This window comes from Chelonia mydas, chromosome 22, assembly GCF_015237465.2.
Source record: "Chelonia mydas isolate rCheMyd1 chromosome 22, rCheMyd1.pri.v2, whole genome shotgun sequence".
In the NCBI taxonomy this organism is placed as follows: Eukaryota; Metazoa; Chordata; order Testudines; family Cheloniidae; genus Chelonia; species Chelonia mydas.
This window is the reverse complement of record NC_051262.2, coordinates 18,044,196-18,062,616: the sequence shown is the minus strand read 5'-3', so window position 1 is coordinate 18,062,616 and position 18,421 is coordinate 18,044,196. Positions and strand designations below refer to the sequence as shown.

At 50.4% G+C, this 18,421-nt stretch overlaps 1 protein-coding gene across 2 annotated transcripts in view; it reads left to right on the top strand.

Annotated features, from left to right (window-relative positions):
• Positions 1-18,421, top strand: part of DSCAML1 (DS cell adhesion molecule like 1) — a 353,599-nt gene that overhangs the window by 31,609 nt on the left and 303,569 nt on the right. For both annotated transcript variants that reach the window (XM_043534224.1, XM_037882497.2), the window contains 2 exons: positions 4,204-4,521; positions 11,069-11,215. In XM_043534224.1, coding sequence (XP_043390159.1) covers positions 4,204-4,521; positions 11,069-11,215 — 465 coding nt within the window. The remainder of the gene's footprint in view (positions 1-4,203; positions 4,522-11,068; positions 11,216-18,421) is intronic.

Genomic DNA, 18,421 nt, shown 5'->3' with positions numbered 1-18,421 from the left:
GGGGAACGATCGCATCCCTCCATCTGCTGGCAATGCTCCTACATATACAGCCCAAAATGCCATTGGCCTTCTTGGCAACAAGGGCACGCTGTAACCCCTAGGTCCTTTTCTGCAGAACTGCTGCCGAGCCATTCGGTCCCTAGTCTGTAGCGGTGCATGGGATTCTTCCGTCCTAAGTGCAGGACTCTGCACTTGTCCTTGTTGAACCTCATCAGATTTCTTTTGGCCCAATCCTCTAATTTGTCTAGGTCCCTCTGTATCCTATCCCTACCCTCCAGCGTATCTACCTCTCCTCCCAGTTTAGCCGCATACACTCTGCATTAAGCTTTTAAAACTGCACCTTTTTTGATGAATACACATGCTGAAAACTTCAGCTTGCAAGGTTTCTTGCGCAGGACTCAAGCCTGAACTTCAGGTGGCTCAGTGGTAGGGTTGGGGTGAATTTATGGTCACTCTGCCTTGGCTTCTCATTAGAGTAAATGAGTGCTTTCCATCTAACGCATCTTTCTGCGGTGCTGAGAGTGGCTTTGCTTCTAAAGATACTGCAGTTTGAAGAGTCCAGCGAACAAGACTAGTAAATATTGCGAAGGGATGATAACAAAATGACTCACTTTTCCCAGCTGAGATGGAGGTATTAATATTTCAATACCCTAGGTTGTAATTTACTATGATTTAAGAAGATTGCACTGTGATAACTCAAAATATATACTCCTCAGTGCTGGCGAGGCATGGTCCATCTACGTATTAGTCCACTGTGCAGCTCTCATCCAGCAGAGTTCAGGACTCCAGCACGCAATACAATGCCCCTGCCAGTGACATATTGTCTCTCCATAAGAAACTGCTCCATTTTCACCACGCCCATCCCAGCGTTTGAGGTCTGTATAAATTAATGCCCTCGATATTTAGGTTAGGGTCAACGCATGTGACCAGATGCCAGCAGCGATTTCTGGTTTAAAAATATTGCAGTGCTATTTCTAAATTTTTAATCTCTCTGTGATTTGGAGACAGTTTTATGAAACATGGGATTAGGATGGTGCTCAATGTTAAATGGTAAAGGAGATTATATGGATTTAACTCTATGCGTCTGTCACATAACTACTACCAATCCCATAACTTCCATTTTCTATTAAAAATCCATTTTCCCCTTTGACCTGAAAAAGCTTTGCTGGTAATCTGAATTTCTCTTGTTATTTATGAGGTATTTTTCCATTCCTCCCCCCACCCCCTCTGTGTATCCAGCATGCAAGGGTGATGTCTGCAGAGAAAATTGTTCTCTAGCAGGATGATATCTGATCATTGCATCATACAGCTGGCAACATGTCCTGCAAATTGTGGCTTCCACTAGAGCAGGGATACTCACTTGGGGGTCGGCGCTGTCAATTCTGCCTGCTCTTGGGCGGAGCAAGTGGAATTCTCGTTGGGACTAGTGGAGAGGCCTCCAGCAATAGTGCAATGAGGGGTGCTGAGAAAAGGGACGGGATGTGAAGGAGTTACTAGAATCCCCCCTCTTCTCACACAAAACTAAAAGGCACCTCTAGGATTCCAGGAGGGGCTGTGAGGTGCGGGGCTGGATGAAGAGGGAGACGGACTGTGGCATGGACCAGAGTTGCAGACAGCTTCAGAATATTCATGGTTCTAGGTCCTTACATGCCGCATATGGCTACACAGTAGAAAGGATGTTCTATTTTTTGTGCACTCTACCTTTAAAGGTAGAGCAGTCTCCATGCCATCTTGCGTTTCAGGGAACATGCAAAATGTCACCATGATGGGTAGCACATGAATGCTTTCTCTCTGCTTGTTTTCCTTCGTCAGATCGTAAAGACATATTTTGCTCTCGTGTATGGGCAGGATGAGTGTCAAGACGTTCTGAACGGCAGAAGTGCTGATTCATCACAACAAACCAGCCTTAAGACGTGATTTATATTTGGATTGCTCTTTTCCAGTCATAGACGAGGGCCCAATGTGCTCGACTCTGCCCTGCCACAGGACAAAAAGATGGCCCCTGCTCCAAAGAGATTAGCTGCCCCAATGTGATTGGTTAGTGGCACTGTGCCACGGACAGCCCAAGTAGCTTTTCAAAGGCCATCCGAGGATCAGCTGTTGATTGTCTTACCCCGTCTTTGTCATGAGTCTCCCAGCATTTGTCAGCCCAATAAGAAAAAATAAATAAATGTCTTTGTCCATTTCTGTCTGTGCCTAGGCTCGTTAGCTGTGACTGTATGGGAGGGGGCCTGAAGCTTCTTTTCTTTACCTGTAAATCTGTTGTTTAATCAGCAGTAAAATTCCCAATCAATTTATCGTTGGTACCTGCCAGTTTGTAGCCACAAAACCGACTGCCGCATTCTTGACTTGGGCCAGTCGAACTCTGGGTAGTTTGAGAGAGGAAATTTTGTTGTCATAGTTGATGTTCCTGCTCAAAACATGGAGAGGAACAAGAAATCGGCTGTTTAATAGGTGCTGAGAGAGACTGAGATTATATTTCCATCTCTGGAAGGATTAAATAAGAGGGGGAATTGTTTAGTGGGTAGAAAGAAAAGGAGGACTTGTGGCACCTTAGAGACTAACCAATTTATTTGAGCATGAGCTTTCGTGAGCTACAGCTCACTTAGTAGAGGGCTCCTTGGTTGTATTCCCAGCTCAATGAGAGAGCAGAAGACCAGAGCCAGGACTCCTGGGTTCTTCCCTTCCTGGGTTTCCCTTTGATGCACTAAGACTCCATGGGCAATTTGTTTCACTGTGCCTCAGTTTCCCCATCTCTATACAACAAGAATACCTAAGTCAAGTGCCATAATGTTTTATCTTCTATAGAATTTATCAAAGCAACTCCACAGAAGTGTAGCTCCATTATTATTATCCTCACTGAGAGGGAGACCTGCCCGTTAAAGATTCTGTTATGTAAAGTAAAATAACAACATTCCAACGTTTGCCTTCCCCCGTCAGCTCAGGAAAGCCTGAGCCAGCTGGCGACGTGACACTTACCCAGGGCAAGGAGCGTGGTTCCAAACACCCGTCCTGACGAAAACACAAATATTATTATTTTTTCAGTGGAGGCGGGTGCTGATGGTCTCATCACGGCTTTGTGATGTGAGTTGCTGTGGCCAATAACGGGTTAATAGCCTTTCCTCAAATGAGCAGTCATGAAGCATTCTCCCCGGAGGGGCAGCTAAAAGCTAAGCTAAGAATATTAATACAGATGAGACTCTTTTCCCTTCTCCCCCTCTTCTCCCTCCCCCCAAAGTTGAAGAAATTGAGGTGATGAAAGGTCCCCTGTGACTCATTCTAAACCAGCGGTAGAGTAGTTATTTGCTTATGGCCCTGCTGTAGCACAAGCAGAGGGATTGTGCTCTCCGCTAGAGCTATTAATACCCTAACACCGATCACTGCTTTCTATATTAGTGTGCTTTTGCCCACGTAAAAGTAGCGCAGTTAAAAAATCGGTTCTAAGCCACTTGGCACCTTGACGGCAAACTTGTCCCCTCCCCTTCCAGGTGTGAGGTGTCAGTGGGAAGGAGTCGGAGTGGAGGAGCTGGGAGGGAAAGGCCTTTCCGCCTGCACTGGAGAAGGAGGAAGGTTGAGGGAGGCTTTCCTCCACTTCCAGACCTTGGCTGCAGTTTGGGAGACCCAGCTGTGAAGAGCTGCTCCCTTGCCCCCTCTTTTTGGAGGGGGAGACTGGCAAAGCCCCACTGCTCTCACACAGCTTCCTGTCACAAAACCATCCCCACGCTTTAGAACTCGGCCTGGCTGTTTCTGGGGCCTTTTGTCTGAGGAGACCTCTCAGGAGGTGTCCGATGGTTCACGGCTGCCTCTTCGCTCCCTAACTCAGCTGGCCCAGGGGAGGGAGCAGACAGGTGACTTCCCTGTGGGGAGGCTCCCACGAGGGCATCCTGGGAAATGTAGCTTGTATTAGTCGTAGGTGTCCTAGCAATTGTGGGAAATAGCTGTCCTGGGAAAGGGCTGGGGTTTCCAAGGCATCCCCTCAGCCTTGGCCCAGCTGCTGAGGAGAGCAGTGACCTAGGTAGCTAGGAGAGGTGGGAAGTACCTGGCCACTGTATTCATACACCGATTTGCCCGCTCTGTTTGGGGCTGTTTGCCGCTGCCTGAGGAGGGCTCCCAGGGCATGTCACTGGGAAGCCGTTGCTCTGCAGGCAAGAGGAGTCGGGTGTTTGCAGTAACTCTCTGCTGTTGGCTCTGGTCTCTCCACAGCACACACTGACGATGTTGGAACCAGTCTCTACTTTGTGAACGACTCTATCCAGCAGGTGACCTTCTCCAGCACAGTCGGGGTGGTGATCTCCTGCCCCGCAGCAGGGTCACCCAGCGCCGCCCTTCGCTGGTACCTCGCCACAGGGGACGACATCTATGATGTACCGCACATCCGGCATGTCCATGCCAATGGGACTTTGCAGCTCTACCCCTTCTCGCCATCAGCCTTCAATAGCTTTATCCACGACAATGACTACTTCTGTACCGCGGAGAACTCGGCGGGCAAAATCAGGAGTCCCAATATCCGTGTTAAAGCAGGTAGGGTCATGGGCGGGGGCCGGGTCTTGGAGGTGTTGGTGGGGTGCTGGTGTTCTGTGTTTGTGACAATGATGAGCCCATTTGTGTGTCCCGACTGATTCTCTCCAGTGCCATGGAATTGCCTAAAGTGGCTGATACAGTGAGCTCACTTCATCAATTAACCACTAAAGAGGGTGGCATCAGGGCTTGCTGGTGATTAGGGCTGGAACTCGGGGGGCTTGCGTCCTATTCCTGGTTCCGCTGTTAACTCTGCATGGCCACGGGCAAGTTACTTCACCTCCAAGTGAATGAATGCCTGTCCCCTGCAAAGCATGCTGTGCAGACGTGTGTTCGCTGAGCCTCATGGCACTTGGAGAGCCTCTGGGTAGCCAAGCGTGGCTGTTCCTGAGCTTGGAAGGAGACCTGAGGAAGTCCTAGCTGAGAGTGAGCTGTAAATGTAGGGCCTGCTCCTGCCAAGGCTTTGGGTGGAGTGCCCCAGCCTCCAGCGGGCCGATGCGCACAAGTCAGCGTGTGAATGGGAATAACCATTCACAGGATCAGGCCCGGAGGCAGCGCAGTGGCCAGCAGTGAGCTCCGGGGGCCTTCTGCCTGCATCTTCAGATAATGGGTTTGGAACAGTATCTAGCACCTTTTGCCACGTGAGCACGAGCCTCTGCAGAGAGAGCAGGTCATAGCAAGGGCCCAAACTGGGCACTGCCTTGTGTGCCAGCAACCAGGATAGACAGTAACTTCATTTTTACCTGGTCCCTTTTGTATCGCGTCCGCCTTGTGCCCTTCGCTCTAAAGGTTCCAATAGTGCAGGCAAAGGCGGCAGCCTCTGGGCTCAGCTTTAGCTCACACTCAGCTGTGGACGTTAGTCTGTTTACTTGGGAAGTGTATTTGCCAGGGTGCTTGGGTATTGTCTTGCACCATTTCCAAGAAATGGGCTAGAGACTGCAGAGTCCTGTGGCTTGGGTACAGGAGACCAAGCTTCTAGTCCTATCTCTGCTGCTAATTCTCTGCATGACCCTGGGCAAATCACTTAATTTTTCCTGCCTTGTGTCCCATCTGTGATATGAGGGTGATGATACTTACCTGTCTCTCAAGAAAACAGACTGTTCCAAGAATCTATTGTGTGGGCTTTGTAGCTTGGACGTGGCCCACGGAAAGCACAAGGGTTTAGTCTCCTATTAAGAGTTTAACTTTTCTCCCTAAGTATTGTGCCAGAGAGCAGAGCAGACAGCCTGGGGTGAAACTTGAACCTGTGACCTCTGGGCCTGGAGGTGAGTTTTACCGAGTGAGCCTTCCTGACATGATGAATACAGTATTTATGGGGATGTTATTGTCGCTCCCACAGGAATGGTGCCCTGTGGAGCCTGTGAACGTGTAGGCTAAAATGCAGCTGCCACGTGGTTTTGCGTGTTGGAGACGCTTTTCTGGCAAGGCCGTGGAACTGGGACTGTAATAGTCTATTGCAAGAGGATCGATTGATATCATCATAGACAGATAGTAGATATGAGGGCAGGGTGTTGGATAAACAGGAGGCGGAGTGTCAATAATGTTTCAAAAACTGCATCCTACCCAAGCCAAGAACAAACAATAATTTAGGCCACTTGCTGGTAGGGAGAGCTCTGCAGAGTGATTAGCGGGGAAGAGAGCTGAGGGCCATCCTAGTGCTGCATGCTGGGGATGACTCTGGGGGAAGCTGATAGTAACAAGAGAGCATGGATCTCCAGGACTAATTCCTGTCTGGCAAAGGCCAAGCCCCTTCAAATATTAGGAGAGCCAGGCCCTGCCATGTCCCACTGGGACAAAAGCCTCAGGTCCATCCACCTGAGAAGACTTCGCCAGAGCAAGGCAGGTGGGGAGTGGTCATGGGGCTTTTCCAGAGGGGTGTTGTGTGGGTACAGCCCAGCCAGCTACAACAGTGGGTCGTGGTTCTAGTGATGACATTGCAGGTAGGTAGATTTGGAAGAGTAGATGCAAAAGTGACTTTTTCTTCAAGAAGGGCATAAATCCCATTATCTTCCAGGGACTGTGACCTGCCTGCAGTGGAACAAGAGGGGATGCTTTATTCACTGCGATCTTTGAGCCCTTCTGGAGGTGGGATGTGGGTACAGAAATCTTGCATCTTGGCGGGGTTAGACTATATGACCCTTGCCATCCCTGCTAGCCCCCTATGGTTCTGTGATTCTATGGCTGTTCACATCCAGCACCATAACAGGCCAAAATGATTTGCTAACCAGACGTGTGTCTCAGCCACTGAAGTGGCAGGACAGCAGGCTTGGTTTCCACGGCTGGGGAGGAATGGAGAAAGCCAGGGGCGTCTTCTCTTCAACAACCGGTCATTCATACCACTGAGATCTAGAATTGCCAGACTGCATCAGGCCTGTTGTGGAGACCAGATGCTGGACTAGATGGACTAGTGGCCAGAGCCAGATGTTTCAGAGGAAGGTGCAAGAAACCAGGCAGTAGCTAGCAAATGTGGGATAATCTGCCCTGTGAAGGTCTCATCCATAGTCAGAGATGGACTCCAGCTTTGCAGCATGAGGATTTATCTCCGTTCCCAAACATCTGCTAGCATCAATTTTATAGTAACTCCTGGATAGCCTTGTATAATTGCCCAGTCCTTCAGCAGGTCCCCGCAACGGGGTAACCCCCCTTCCTAAGACCCTATATCTGCAATGCAGGCTCCAGCTCAACCACCCCAAGACTTCTAAGAAAACAAAAGGAGGAGGAATATAGCCAAGTGCTGCTTTCCAAAGTGATTATAGTAAATTATTGACCAGGCTGAGGAGGGCTAATAGCCCAGGAATGACTTCATTATGTAACCTATTAAAAACAGGGCTCGCACAGAGAACACAGCCGAGCAGACTAAAGGGTGTTTTTATTTTAATTCATTATACTGCAAAGTAAACTGGCATGAAACCCCCTCCTGCCCAGGGAGTGAATTATTTACCAGCATTAGCAGTTAAGCTATAAACCAAAGCAGAGGGGAGTGAGCAATAAGCTGGGGTGTATGTTTAAGGGAGGGGAATGTAAATACATGTTGTTTGTCAGACGTGTGACATGTTGCAGCTCGGGTCAGCCCCGCTCCGGTGGACGCTGAGCTTCCCATCGGAGTGGAAGTTTTAACTGTTGCTGCCTAATACGTAGTAGTAATACCTAGAGACACAAGGTGGGTGAGGTAATATCTGTTATTGGACCAACTTCTATTCCCTCACCCACCTTGTGTCTCTAACATCCTGGGACTGACACAGCTACAGCTACATCACATACAACCAACACCTGGCACTTCTATACAACTTCTCATCCGTCCTACAAAGGAGTCGTCATCCCTATTTGACAGATGGGGAAACTGAGGCACAGAAGTGCAGTGGCTTGCCCAAGGTCACCCAGTCTGCCAGTGGCATCCAGGTCTCCTGAATCACAGTCAATGCTCTGTCCAGTAGGCCATGCTGTGAAATTGCTCCCAGCAGGGATGGATCCAGTGTGGGCCATGTGAGGCTGCGGAACCAGGTGGCGGGCCCTGTTAGCTGGCAGGAAGCAGGCAGAGGGGAAGTATGCGGAGGGTGCTCTTGTAACTGATGCTTTCCCAACAGCCAAGATGGGTGGGTGCCTGAGAACAAGAGCAGCTGGCACAACTCTGCTGGCAGCTGCCTCACTGCTGATCTCCCTGCTGCAGGACCCCCTCTCCCAGCTTTTTGAGGGTATCCAGCATTCCAGCTGTGTTGCTTAGTTTTCATCAGGCATGATGGCCACATGGTCCTGGTTCTGCTCTCCAGCTGGATGAGCAACACACTTGCAGAGTGAATACTCACATCTGGAGTCCAACGTCCTTTTCCTGTTTAACCGCGCCCCCTCAAAAAAACCCCTTCCAACTCTCTAGTAATGACTTAAAATGTGCTGTTTTTGAAGACACTCTCGCCAGGGGCCAGCTGTGCCAGGGTGTTCACGGGAAGCAAATGCTGGGAGTGGCAGATTCAATTTTGTTGTTGTTCCCTAGGAGGTTTCTAGAGGTAAAAATCGATCTCTGGTCACAGCTATCTGGCCCTGCAGGCCAGGGTTCCTGTTACCTCCCTTTAGACACTGGGGTGAGGTGACATGCCCAGGGTGATGCAGTGAGTCCGTGGCAGGGCTGGAGCCCAGGAATCTTGACTCCAGCTCCCTGTTCTAAATACTAGACTTACTGAATCTCATGGAGAGACTGCAGGCTGCTGCTATACAGTGCTGTGGCTTTCATCTCTTGTTTGAAGGTGAGCATTGCAAGTCTGAATAGGATAGGACTGGCTAGGTGACCAGAAGGGACACTTCTCTCCTTTAACCATCTAGGAAGGAGTAAGGAAGCCGCTCCTGTGTAACTGACGAGGCTCCTGCAAACCAATCCACTTTGCTTCCTTGAGCTGCTCTCTGCTGCAGAGCAATCCATGTGTCCTGTTGGGCCTGCCTCCACCAGCCCTCTGCCTTCCCCCAGACCCCGGTCATCTGCTATGTTTGTCTGTAGTCTGCTTGGCACGGGATCTCCTGGGGGCAGAGAGCATACCCTCCTATGGACCTGCAGAGCATCGCACACACATGTACGGTGAGAGGGAGGATTGTCTGAACTGTAGCCCCCTCTCCGCCCCGCACCGTTCATGTGAGGGCGGCTTGTCAAGCCAGCTGGTGCCCTGGAGCTGTTCTCTGAAGGTGTGTTCTCTGCTGACAGGCGGTCTTCTCAGGAACTGCTCGGGTTGGGCCAGCTCGTCACCTATTACTTCACTGCAGTTCAGCACCTCCTGCACCAGACTGCTGTTGTGAGGAGCCTGCTGGCAAGTTTCACCGGGGCTTCCTGAGGGATGGGCTGCCATTTGCCTCCAGCCTGTGAGCAGTTTTCTGTCTTGAGCTCTTGCAGTGAAGGCGTGAAGTCTGAAAGCTGGGCACTTAGAGGGGAGGAGTAGCAGGCAGAAGCAGCTTCACCTTCTGTTTTACTTATTAAATACTCCTTGGGCCTATTCAGAGGAGGCCCAGTCTGCACCTGCCAACAGATGCGTTGACTGCTGGAAGCAACTCCCCCGTGGCTGTTGAAACCCGCCGTGGATTGTTGCTGTTCTGGCCAGTGAGGGAGCCGCAGATGACCCAGTGATCGATATCTCTCTCTCTCTCCCCCTCTCCACGGCGGTGATGAATGAGAAACCAATGTCCTTTGGGGCAGGCATGTTGTCATGACAAGATTATGCACCCACGTGCTAGGATGATTTTAAATGGAAAATATTTAAACTTTAACGGTTCTTGGTGTGTCTGCCTGCGCTCCTTATTGGCTGCACGGACGTGTCTCCTTACCAAAGAGACCTTGGGTCGTTCAGCTGATCAAGCAAACTGACCAAGTGCTTCTTAGAGTTCATTAGGGCTGCTGCCAGTCTGGATAATCCCTCGATATTTCCCAAGAGAGAGAACACTGAAGAGCTGCCAGGGCAGGCTGTGGGTGTTGCCGGGTCGCCCTGCAAGGGGAAGGGCTGTCTGCCCAAGTGCCCTGGGCAGACCCCACTTTGGGGAATTGCGTTCCTCCTCCCTTCCGTTTCAACAGGGTATCGTTTTCTACCTCCCTCCCTGTGCCCTAGTGCTGAGCAATGCTGATGCACGCTCAACTGCTGCCCAGACCCAGCTGCATTTCGGCAAGAGGAGAAATTATTCTTCCCTGCCTTGCGGAAGGTCTGCCCCACTGAGATGCTGCCTGCATCTAGAGAGCTCTGGGCACCCCCGGCCACTGCAAATGGGAACCCAGCACGGCAGGAAGGAGGGTCCCTTCAGAGGAATTTGCCCAGAGAGAGCAGGGATTGTCGGCTCCACACTCGCTAGAAGTGTGAAACGTGCACCATTGCTGTGGGAATCTGCCAGTCCCTGCCGCGCTCTGGTGCTAGAGAAGAGCCATTTCCCCCTCCCCAAATGCTGCCCTGTGCCCTGATGGGCTGGCACAGAACCCCCACGTGGTGGGGAGGGCTGCTGGGAAGTGCTGCTCTGCCCTGCAGCGAGGGTGTTTCCCACCCCAGGAGGGCTCTTCCCATGGCCGGACAGCGGCGGGGTGGTGGAGGGAAGAGGCGGGGGACTGCGAGTCCCTGGGAGGAGGTGCACCTGGGATGTGATTTGTTGCAGTGAAGGGATTGCAAGGGCCATGCTGCTTGCAGGGGCGTGGTGGCACGGGAGGAAGTGACCGCTGTTGCTGTGCTATAGTCTGTGGATACGTCCCGCTGGGGGTTGTACCGAGAGGTGTGGGTGGGTGTTTCACCTCCTTACTGGCCAACGCAGTCATTTAAATGCCCCACTTCAGAGCCGTTCCCAGAAAACGATACTTCTTGGCATTTCTCTTCTGTTTGGGCCCCGTGAGCACATGGGATGTTGAGACCCCCAGACACATGTGCATTTGTGAATTTGCTCTCCCTCCAGCTCATTCCTTGCGGCAAACGCTGGAGCTGCTCAAAATGTTGGACAAAAAATAATCTTTGGGAACTGTTTAAATTAATGTGTTTGTGCCCGGTGCAACTTGGCATTGGTGCGTTGATCATTGTATGATCATCTGCTTTTCTCTCTGCAGTTTTCAGGGAACCTTACACCGTCCGGGTGGAGGATCAAAGGTCAATGCGTGGAAACGTGGCTGTCTTCAAGTGCCTCATCCCTTCTTCAGTGCAGGAATACGTTAGTGTTGTGTCCTGGGAGAAAGATACTGTTTCTATCATCCCAGGTAAGAGAGGAGCAGGAGGGGGACCCTCCATTCTCCCAGCAAATACTAACTGCATTGCCATGTGCATGAATTGTTGTACACAGAGCTCTTTGGTTTTTCTCTGTCCCTGGGCCCCAAAAGCAAGGGGGGTTTGCTGATGAATCATCTTGGTATGAAAGCCAAGCCTGTGGGCTGGATTGAGAGTGGAAATGAGCGGTGTTTGACTGCGCGACGTGGTGTCTGTTGTATTTGCCAGGTTTGCAGTGTGTGCTTTGAAGTTCCTAGGTGCATAAAACTGAAGTGTGACAATATGTACGTGTCTTCTGGGTTCTCCCACCCACTGGTGACCTTGCCAACCTGGAGGCGTACGTGACAGCAGGGAGTCAGGCAGAGGCACCCTATGCCCTCCATCTCCATGTATTCCTGCCGGGAGCGGGGCGTGACAAGAGTAAATAAAGGCTCTCTCATGACTCTTTACAACCCTTCCACTCAGACACCCCTTAACTCCTGCCAGCACAGATGTCCGTGGCCCACGTGCTCGCTGCCTTCCCCTGTGGCCCTCACAGGCTGGTATTGTGCCCAGGCAGCGTTCCAGTTAATGCTACCGTTGCTGTCCATTAAGGCTTGTGAGCAAGGAAACGCCATAGAGGAGTAATTCACTCCGGTCTGTCTCTGGGGTGGTGATGGTGCAGAGACCATGTGCTGCCAGCCCATGTAGCCTGGCAGGGTGGCTGGCACCGACATCCCTGCTCGTGGGGTCCGGGCCGGTGGCTGCTGCAGCTTGGGGAAAGTTTTGCTTAGCTAGTTTTTGATCACAGAGGCCATGCTCCTGTGGCTCCTGGTGCTGAGGAATCCAGCTCCTGGGGCCAATTCTCGAGGTGCTGAGTGCCCCTGACTCCTCGAAAGCCTAGTAGGAGGCGCTCTGCTCCGTGCGGGATTGGCCCATTGCGGAGCAGAGTTAAAGCCTCTATGGAGAAATGCCAGGCACTGCTGAAGGCAGGTGCAGAACGAGTCCAGGCCCAGGTTCTGGGGTGTTCGGACCCAGAGTTTTGGTGTGGCCCACTGCAGTGATAAGGGCCTGCTGGGAGGTTAGGATCCAAATTTCCCTGGCACTGAGGGCACGGGGTTTTGGGTCTATCTCGGTGAGCAGTGGAAAGAGGCAGCTGTGGTGATTAGCGCATTCTGCTCCTCGGTGCTTGGGCCTGATTCTCATTAGCGGAGGAGACTTGTGTGGGTGGGCCCACGCGCCTGGGTTGTGCCAGCCCTCGTGTGATCCTCTGGAAAGGGTGCACTCCGCCAACTCATCAGAACTTCAGCTGGGCCCAGTGCTTCATGCACAGCTACTATTACGACTACTTTTTGGGCAAAAAAGTGCAGATTTGGCAGCATCAAAACATTTCACAAATTCAGGTCTAGTTCACCAGATTGTTTTGGTTGGAAACAAACAATTCTGAAGAAATAGAAATATTTTGTTTTGACGTTTTCAAAACAAAATGTCTTGGTGTTTTGGTTCGTAGTGACATCATTTTAAAATGTCCCTTTTAAGTATATTTAAAACTCCCCCAGAAGCATTAAAAACGTGTGACAGTGGAACGAAATGTCCTGCGCTGCAGAAACCCTTTAGTTTGACCCGGAGTTGCCACTGAAAAATCTGTTGTTTGCCCAGCTCTGATCCAGATCATGCCCACTTCCCTTGAGAAGCCCTGGGAAATTGTCAGGGGGTGGCATGGGAAGTTACCTGGAAGAGGAGGCTAGTGCCCCCTCCCCCCACGGTGACCTTTTTAGTGAGCACATTGTTGTTTGAGCAGGAGAACACAAGGCTGTATGAAGTGCTCGTTGGTTTGTGAGCAAATCGCGCACAGAAACAATTGCTGCTTTGCTTCGTTGGCTAATGCTCTTGTGTGGTTTTGTAGCTGGCTCTTGGATTGACAGCGCAGCATTTGCAGTGAGATGTTGGAGGGCAGAATTCACTGGGCGATGCGCAAAGGGCTGCGGTGAGCCGAGCGTTCGCCACTGGGTATGTTTCAAGCTGCCACCTACCCTGAGATTCGTTGGTTGTTTAGCAGAACGTATCCCTGCTGCTCCCATAGGTTCGGCTCCCCCAGTGAGTGGTACGGTGGCACCCAGCACTAGTGGTGGGTATAGGCTGGGCTCTGGGGGGCTCCTAGTGCTGGGATGGTGTCCCTAGCCTCTGTTTGCCAGAACCTGGGGATGGCGACGGGATGGATCACTTGAGGATTACCTGTCTGTTCATTCCCTCTGAGGCACTGGGCACTGTCCACTGTTGGAAGACTGGATCCTGGGCTGCATGGACCTTTAGTCTGACCCAATACGGCTGAGTGTCACGTCTAACCCTGTTTGCAGAAGGTCTGAGACATGGTGGTTCAAAGGCCAGTATCACTGGCCCTCTTGCGCTCCTGCTGGCGCTTTCATTGCGGAAGCGTAAGAGGAAATTCTGAATGTCACCGAGGCCTTGGCATGGGTGTAACGCTGGTTACTGTTAGGTGGGTGACCTTGAATCTCAGAGCCTGGTGCTGGTGAGGAGGGTCCCAGAGTGGAACGGGTGGCTGAAGAGGTCAGTGTGGACGTTCCTCTGTACCGGGGTGACCTTCTGGCTCTCTGCTCGGAGACGGTATTGATGGCAGCGCTGGCCCTCCCGCACAGCACGTGTAAGCTAGTAGTAGAGCCATCAATACTGTTTCCCCTGGGGGATCCGGAAAGAATTAAAGGATTTTGCCCAAAGTGAGTGCACTGTGTTTGATATTTGCTCACAGGTCAGTAAATCCTAGCAGCCCTCGGGGGCTCAGCCTTGCTGTAGCTGTGATGTTGCGAAGGGGCTGAGCGTTTTGCTGCTTGGCAGTCCAGCTCCAGGTGTTAGTAAAGTGGTTCGCACCACGCACGCTCGGGATGCCACCAGTTCAGCCTCGTGAGCAAACCTGACGTTGTCCCTCGTAAGAGCAGGTGCTGGCTCCGCCTGTGAGCTGATAGGCTGAACCACCCTCAGAAGGAATGTTTCAGTTAAGAGCTCACTTGTTGAGTGGCATGTGGTTACTCTGAGGGCTAGATTCAGCCAAACTGGCCTGGGGAGATGCATTTTAAACCTCTGTGCATTATCTTCTTCACCCCCCACTCCTGCGTCCCATCTCCTGGGAGGACAGCTGGCTTTCCAGCTGGGATTCCATTGACTCCAACCAGCAGACCCAGCCCAAGGAGTGCTGTTCAATGTGGTGGCCCTGTATCAGATTATTGATACAAGGGACAGGACCTGGCAGGTGGAGGTCAATATTTTCACACACTCAATATCCAAAAATCCATGAATTTTTCACAAAAATCTTCATTGTGATGTTTACCCTGTTTTCAGTCAATGGGAAATTTTGATAAAGCTTCTAAGATTATGGGGGCTCAGAGGGAAGTGGTGGATGTCAGACAGCAGTGTTTCTCATTTTGGGGAGTGACTGGATTATACTGTGGTGGTGGTATCCCCGCTTTGGTCTGGGCTGATTAGGGGGTTGAGCTGTGTGTATAAATCAATGCTGTTGGAGTGCGGTGCATTTCTTTAATGTAAGTGGGACCTATGGGAGGTTAGATTATAGGGGAGACCCTCAGTTGGTGTAAATAGCTGCTGATTTATGCCAGTTGAGGATTGGCCCCACAGCACTAATGCACGTGCATGCCAGCCTAGTATAATCCTGTTGCATTAATATTCTGCATTCTGGCTTCTTGCTGGCTTGCAATACTGCCATTAACTAGTGCATTAATCCCATTGCTTCCCATAAATGTTACCCGGTGGATTCTAATGCTGCTTTCCATTGCCTGTAACTGTGGTGAAAACTCTGCTCTTAAAGATCCCTGCAAAGTGGAATCGCTCCATGCAGCAGTGCCGTGTGGACAATGACTTACACGCCAACTGTTCGTCCAAGATTTCTTAAGCTACTTTCTGTAAACAATAAAGCAAATTGGACTTTCCCAGAGAGGTTGGATGAGGGTTTCAGATCTAGCCTTATCTAGCACCTCTTCCTGGAAGATGTTCCAGCTGGGACTGTGGTGCGCTACGGCTGTTCCTGTTGCAGGAACATGCAGATGTCTTACGGACCCAGTGTTCGCACCATAGCGAAACTCCTACCTACCTTAAAAGTGCAGCAGAGCTGCAAGGCCCTGTAGCAGCATGTTTCTGTTTCTGTAATGTAGATGGGACTGAACTGTCCGTGGTTTGGCAATGTGTCTAGCTCCTAACTAGGCCCCCCAATGGAGCAGGGACCCTGGCGCAGCTGGGTCTCTAGTGTCAATGGGCCCTAAACAGCAAACCCTTTCATGGTGGTTTGTAGCCCACCCTCTTCAGGTACAAGCTTTTCCCGTTCTCTCCTATAAGTGCTAGTATGTATCACAAGTAACTTGATCTGAATAATCTTTCCTTGCAAATCTCTCACGCTCCATTTATACCTTCGGGGCCGCACTAGAGCAAAGGAACGTCAAATTAACTAGTTTCAGTTAAACTTCCCTCTTTAGTTACCAGCGCAGATCCGGTGCAGTGAGTGATAGTTGTCGTCTGGTGGCTTGTCAGGGTCCTATTAGTGGGTCAGAGGACAAGGTCCTGCTAGGAGCTGGAATGATGCGAGTGTTTCCGTCACCCAACTGTCTAACTCAGCTGGCCCTCTTAGCAAAGACTCCAGAACTAGAATGCATCCAGGAGAAGAATCTTGTCCATGCATAGCTCCAGGTCTGGGTCGGGGCCGGTGGAGGGAAAGCTTGTTCTGCAGCTCCCCTGGCGTTATTTGCTCCGTTGGGTAGATGGAGCAGAGCAGTTCAGTCTGCAGGCTTGAACTTGGACCTCCTTTACAGAGCACAGCCAGGTTCTTCAGCACTTCAGTTTGTTGGCTTGACATCCTGCACTTGCACGGTTTTAAACTGGGCTGGTACTTAAGTTTTGCAGTTGTGCTGGATTTTTAAATATGGTGACGTAATTAGAGTGGAACGATTTTAACATTTTAAAGCAATAATTACCCTAAAGACAGAATATAGAGACAATTTATATGTAGAGTCAACACAAGCAAACATATTTGCTGTTGGATTATAAATATTGCATCTGCCCAAAGCTAATTTTTAAATTTGCTCTGGTGTTAGAGCTAAGACTGGATTCATGTCTACAAAAACAGGGTCTTTGTTTTGACTTCTTGTGATGCTTTGATTCCATCCTAAGTGTGTGTGTGTAAGGCGGGGGGTTCTTAATGGCGGCGGGGGAATGGACAATTGAGGGTGGGTTCCTGTTGCATTCTGTGTGGCTAATTAAAACCAACCAACGAACCAAAATTGGTTCTGAAACATCAAAGCCATTTTCTGCCAAAAAATCTGTGTTGTGAACTGCAGGTCAAACAAACCTACAAATACGTCACTGCCGTGCTCTCCTAAAGTCGTCCTTTAAGAAGAAAAGATCTATGGAAGGACAACTGCTTTAAAAAGTATATCTAAGCAGTAACATGAGGCTAGCTGTATAACCTGGTGTGTATGTTACCATCAGCCTGTACCACCTACTGTTGCGGCTTGCAGCTGTCCTCCAAAACATTCCTTTGGCCTGCAGGGAAGATATGCCGGTGTGTGACTGATAGAGACTTGCTCCTGTTCTTGGTGTGTTTCAGGGGACCAGCAGGATAGGCCAAGTCCTAAATCTTCACTCAGTCTGGTCAAAACAAGGTTTGATGGGAAAATTGCATGTACGAGAAATAAGCGTTTTCATGGGAAGTGTCTGCTTCTGTAAAAATTCCCATTTTTTCCCCCTTTGGAAAATTGTTTGAAAACTGGAAAAATTCTGACTTTCTGACCAGCTCTGCTTTCCAGGGCTCACAACACACATAACGTATCAGGGAGCATATAACTAGTAGGAGGGTTGGAAAGAGTCAGTTTATTTATTTCCCTCCTCTCTCAAGCACAGACAGCTTCCTCTTAACAGCCCACCTGCTGCTGCTTTGCTTTGGGTCCCTGGCTAGAGCCATGTAACTGGAAACCTCGGATAGCTACTGGTGAGCTGAAGAGGAGTGTTGGGCTTAGGGCTTGGTGTGGGGGTCTGAGCATGAAGCCAGAGCAGGCCCCAGTGTTCAAACAAAACAGCACCAACATCGGGAGACCTGAATGGTGGCAGTGTCACCAGAATTGCGACCCTTACGAGACTCCAGCTGTCTGGGGTTGCATGCCCATGTCTATCGCTCCCCAGCTCAGAATGGGAAGGGGGAATGGGGCGGTTTGGCCCCATCTCTAAAAATAACGGTCCTCTCTGACCTAAAATCCCGCCTGTTCTGAGTTCAGTGCTGCAGCCGGCAGCGTCTGCACTTGGCTTGTTCTGCCTTTGGGCTTGGCGGCCGTCTGAGGTGGTGACCTGTGGTGTTGAACTCCCCTTGGCTCCTTCCTTTGCTTCTTCTGCATGTTAATAATGAAAAAGGGAACATCCCGAGCAACTACGGGCAGCAGGGTGGGTGCAAGAGAACAGGATGCCCCCTGACGCGACCGAACCAAATTGCCCCTGGGCGTTTCCTTTTGCAGCGGTACTAACCGCTGGGGCTCTCCTGCCCCAGTTTGTTTTGTGCTTGTGGTGGGGCTGGGTCCCTTTTGGGGCATGAGCGGCAGATCTTGCTTGTGGAAATGCTTCCTTTGGGTTAGGCTCCAGGGGGCTTTGCACCTCATGGAGTTAGGGTTTTTTGTTTTTCCATTTTATGCTCAAATAGACACATTCCCATGATAAAACCTTGGCCAAACTGCTGCATTTCAGTGGTTTTGTGTCCAAATTTTGAAATTTCTACAGAGGCTCCACAGTTGGATCTGGACTGGAGGGTGTGACCCACTGAATTCTGGCGGGGCACAGAGTTTAAGGCTCCTATCTAACTTCACTGCATCAGCTGACCTGGGCATTTAAATCTGTGTTCAGTTTCTTCCTTAGCATAATGCAGTGGTTCTCAAACCCTTTTTTTTGTCCCACGGACCACTTGAAAATTGCTGAGGGTCTCTGCGGACCACTTAATGATCTTTCCAAATGTTGTTTGTACCATTAACTAACTATTGTAAAGCGCTTTGGATAAAAGCGCTATATAAAAAAAACCTTAATAATATTCTTTTTTTGTTCTACAGATAAAAGCACACAACACATATTTTGATCTCAGTAGTTTTGCCTTTCTGTTGTGATGGATGTGCCCTCTCTCCCCCGCAGCGGCAGCCCCCGAGCTGGGGAAGGAGGGCTGTCTC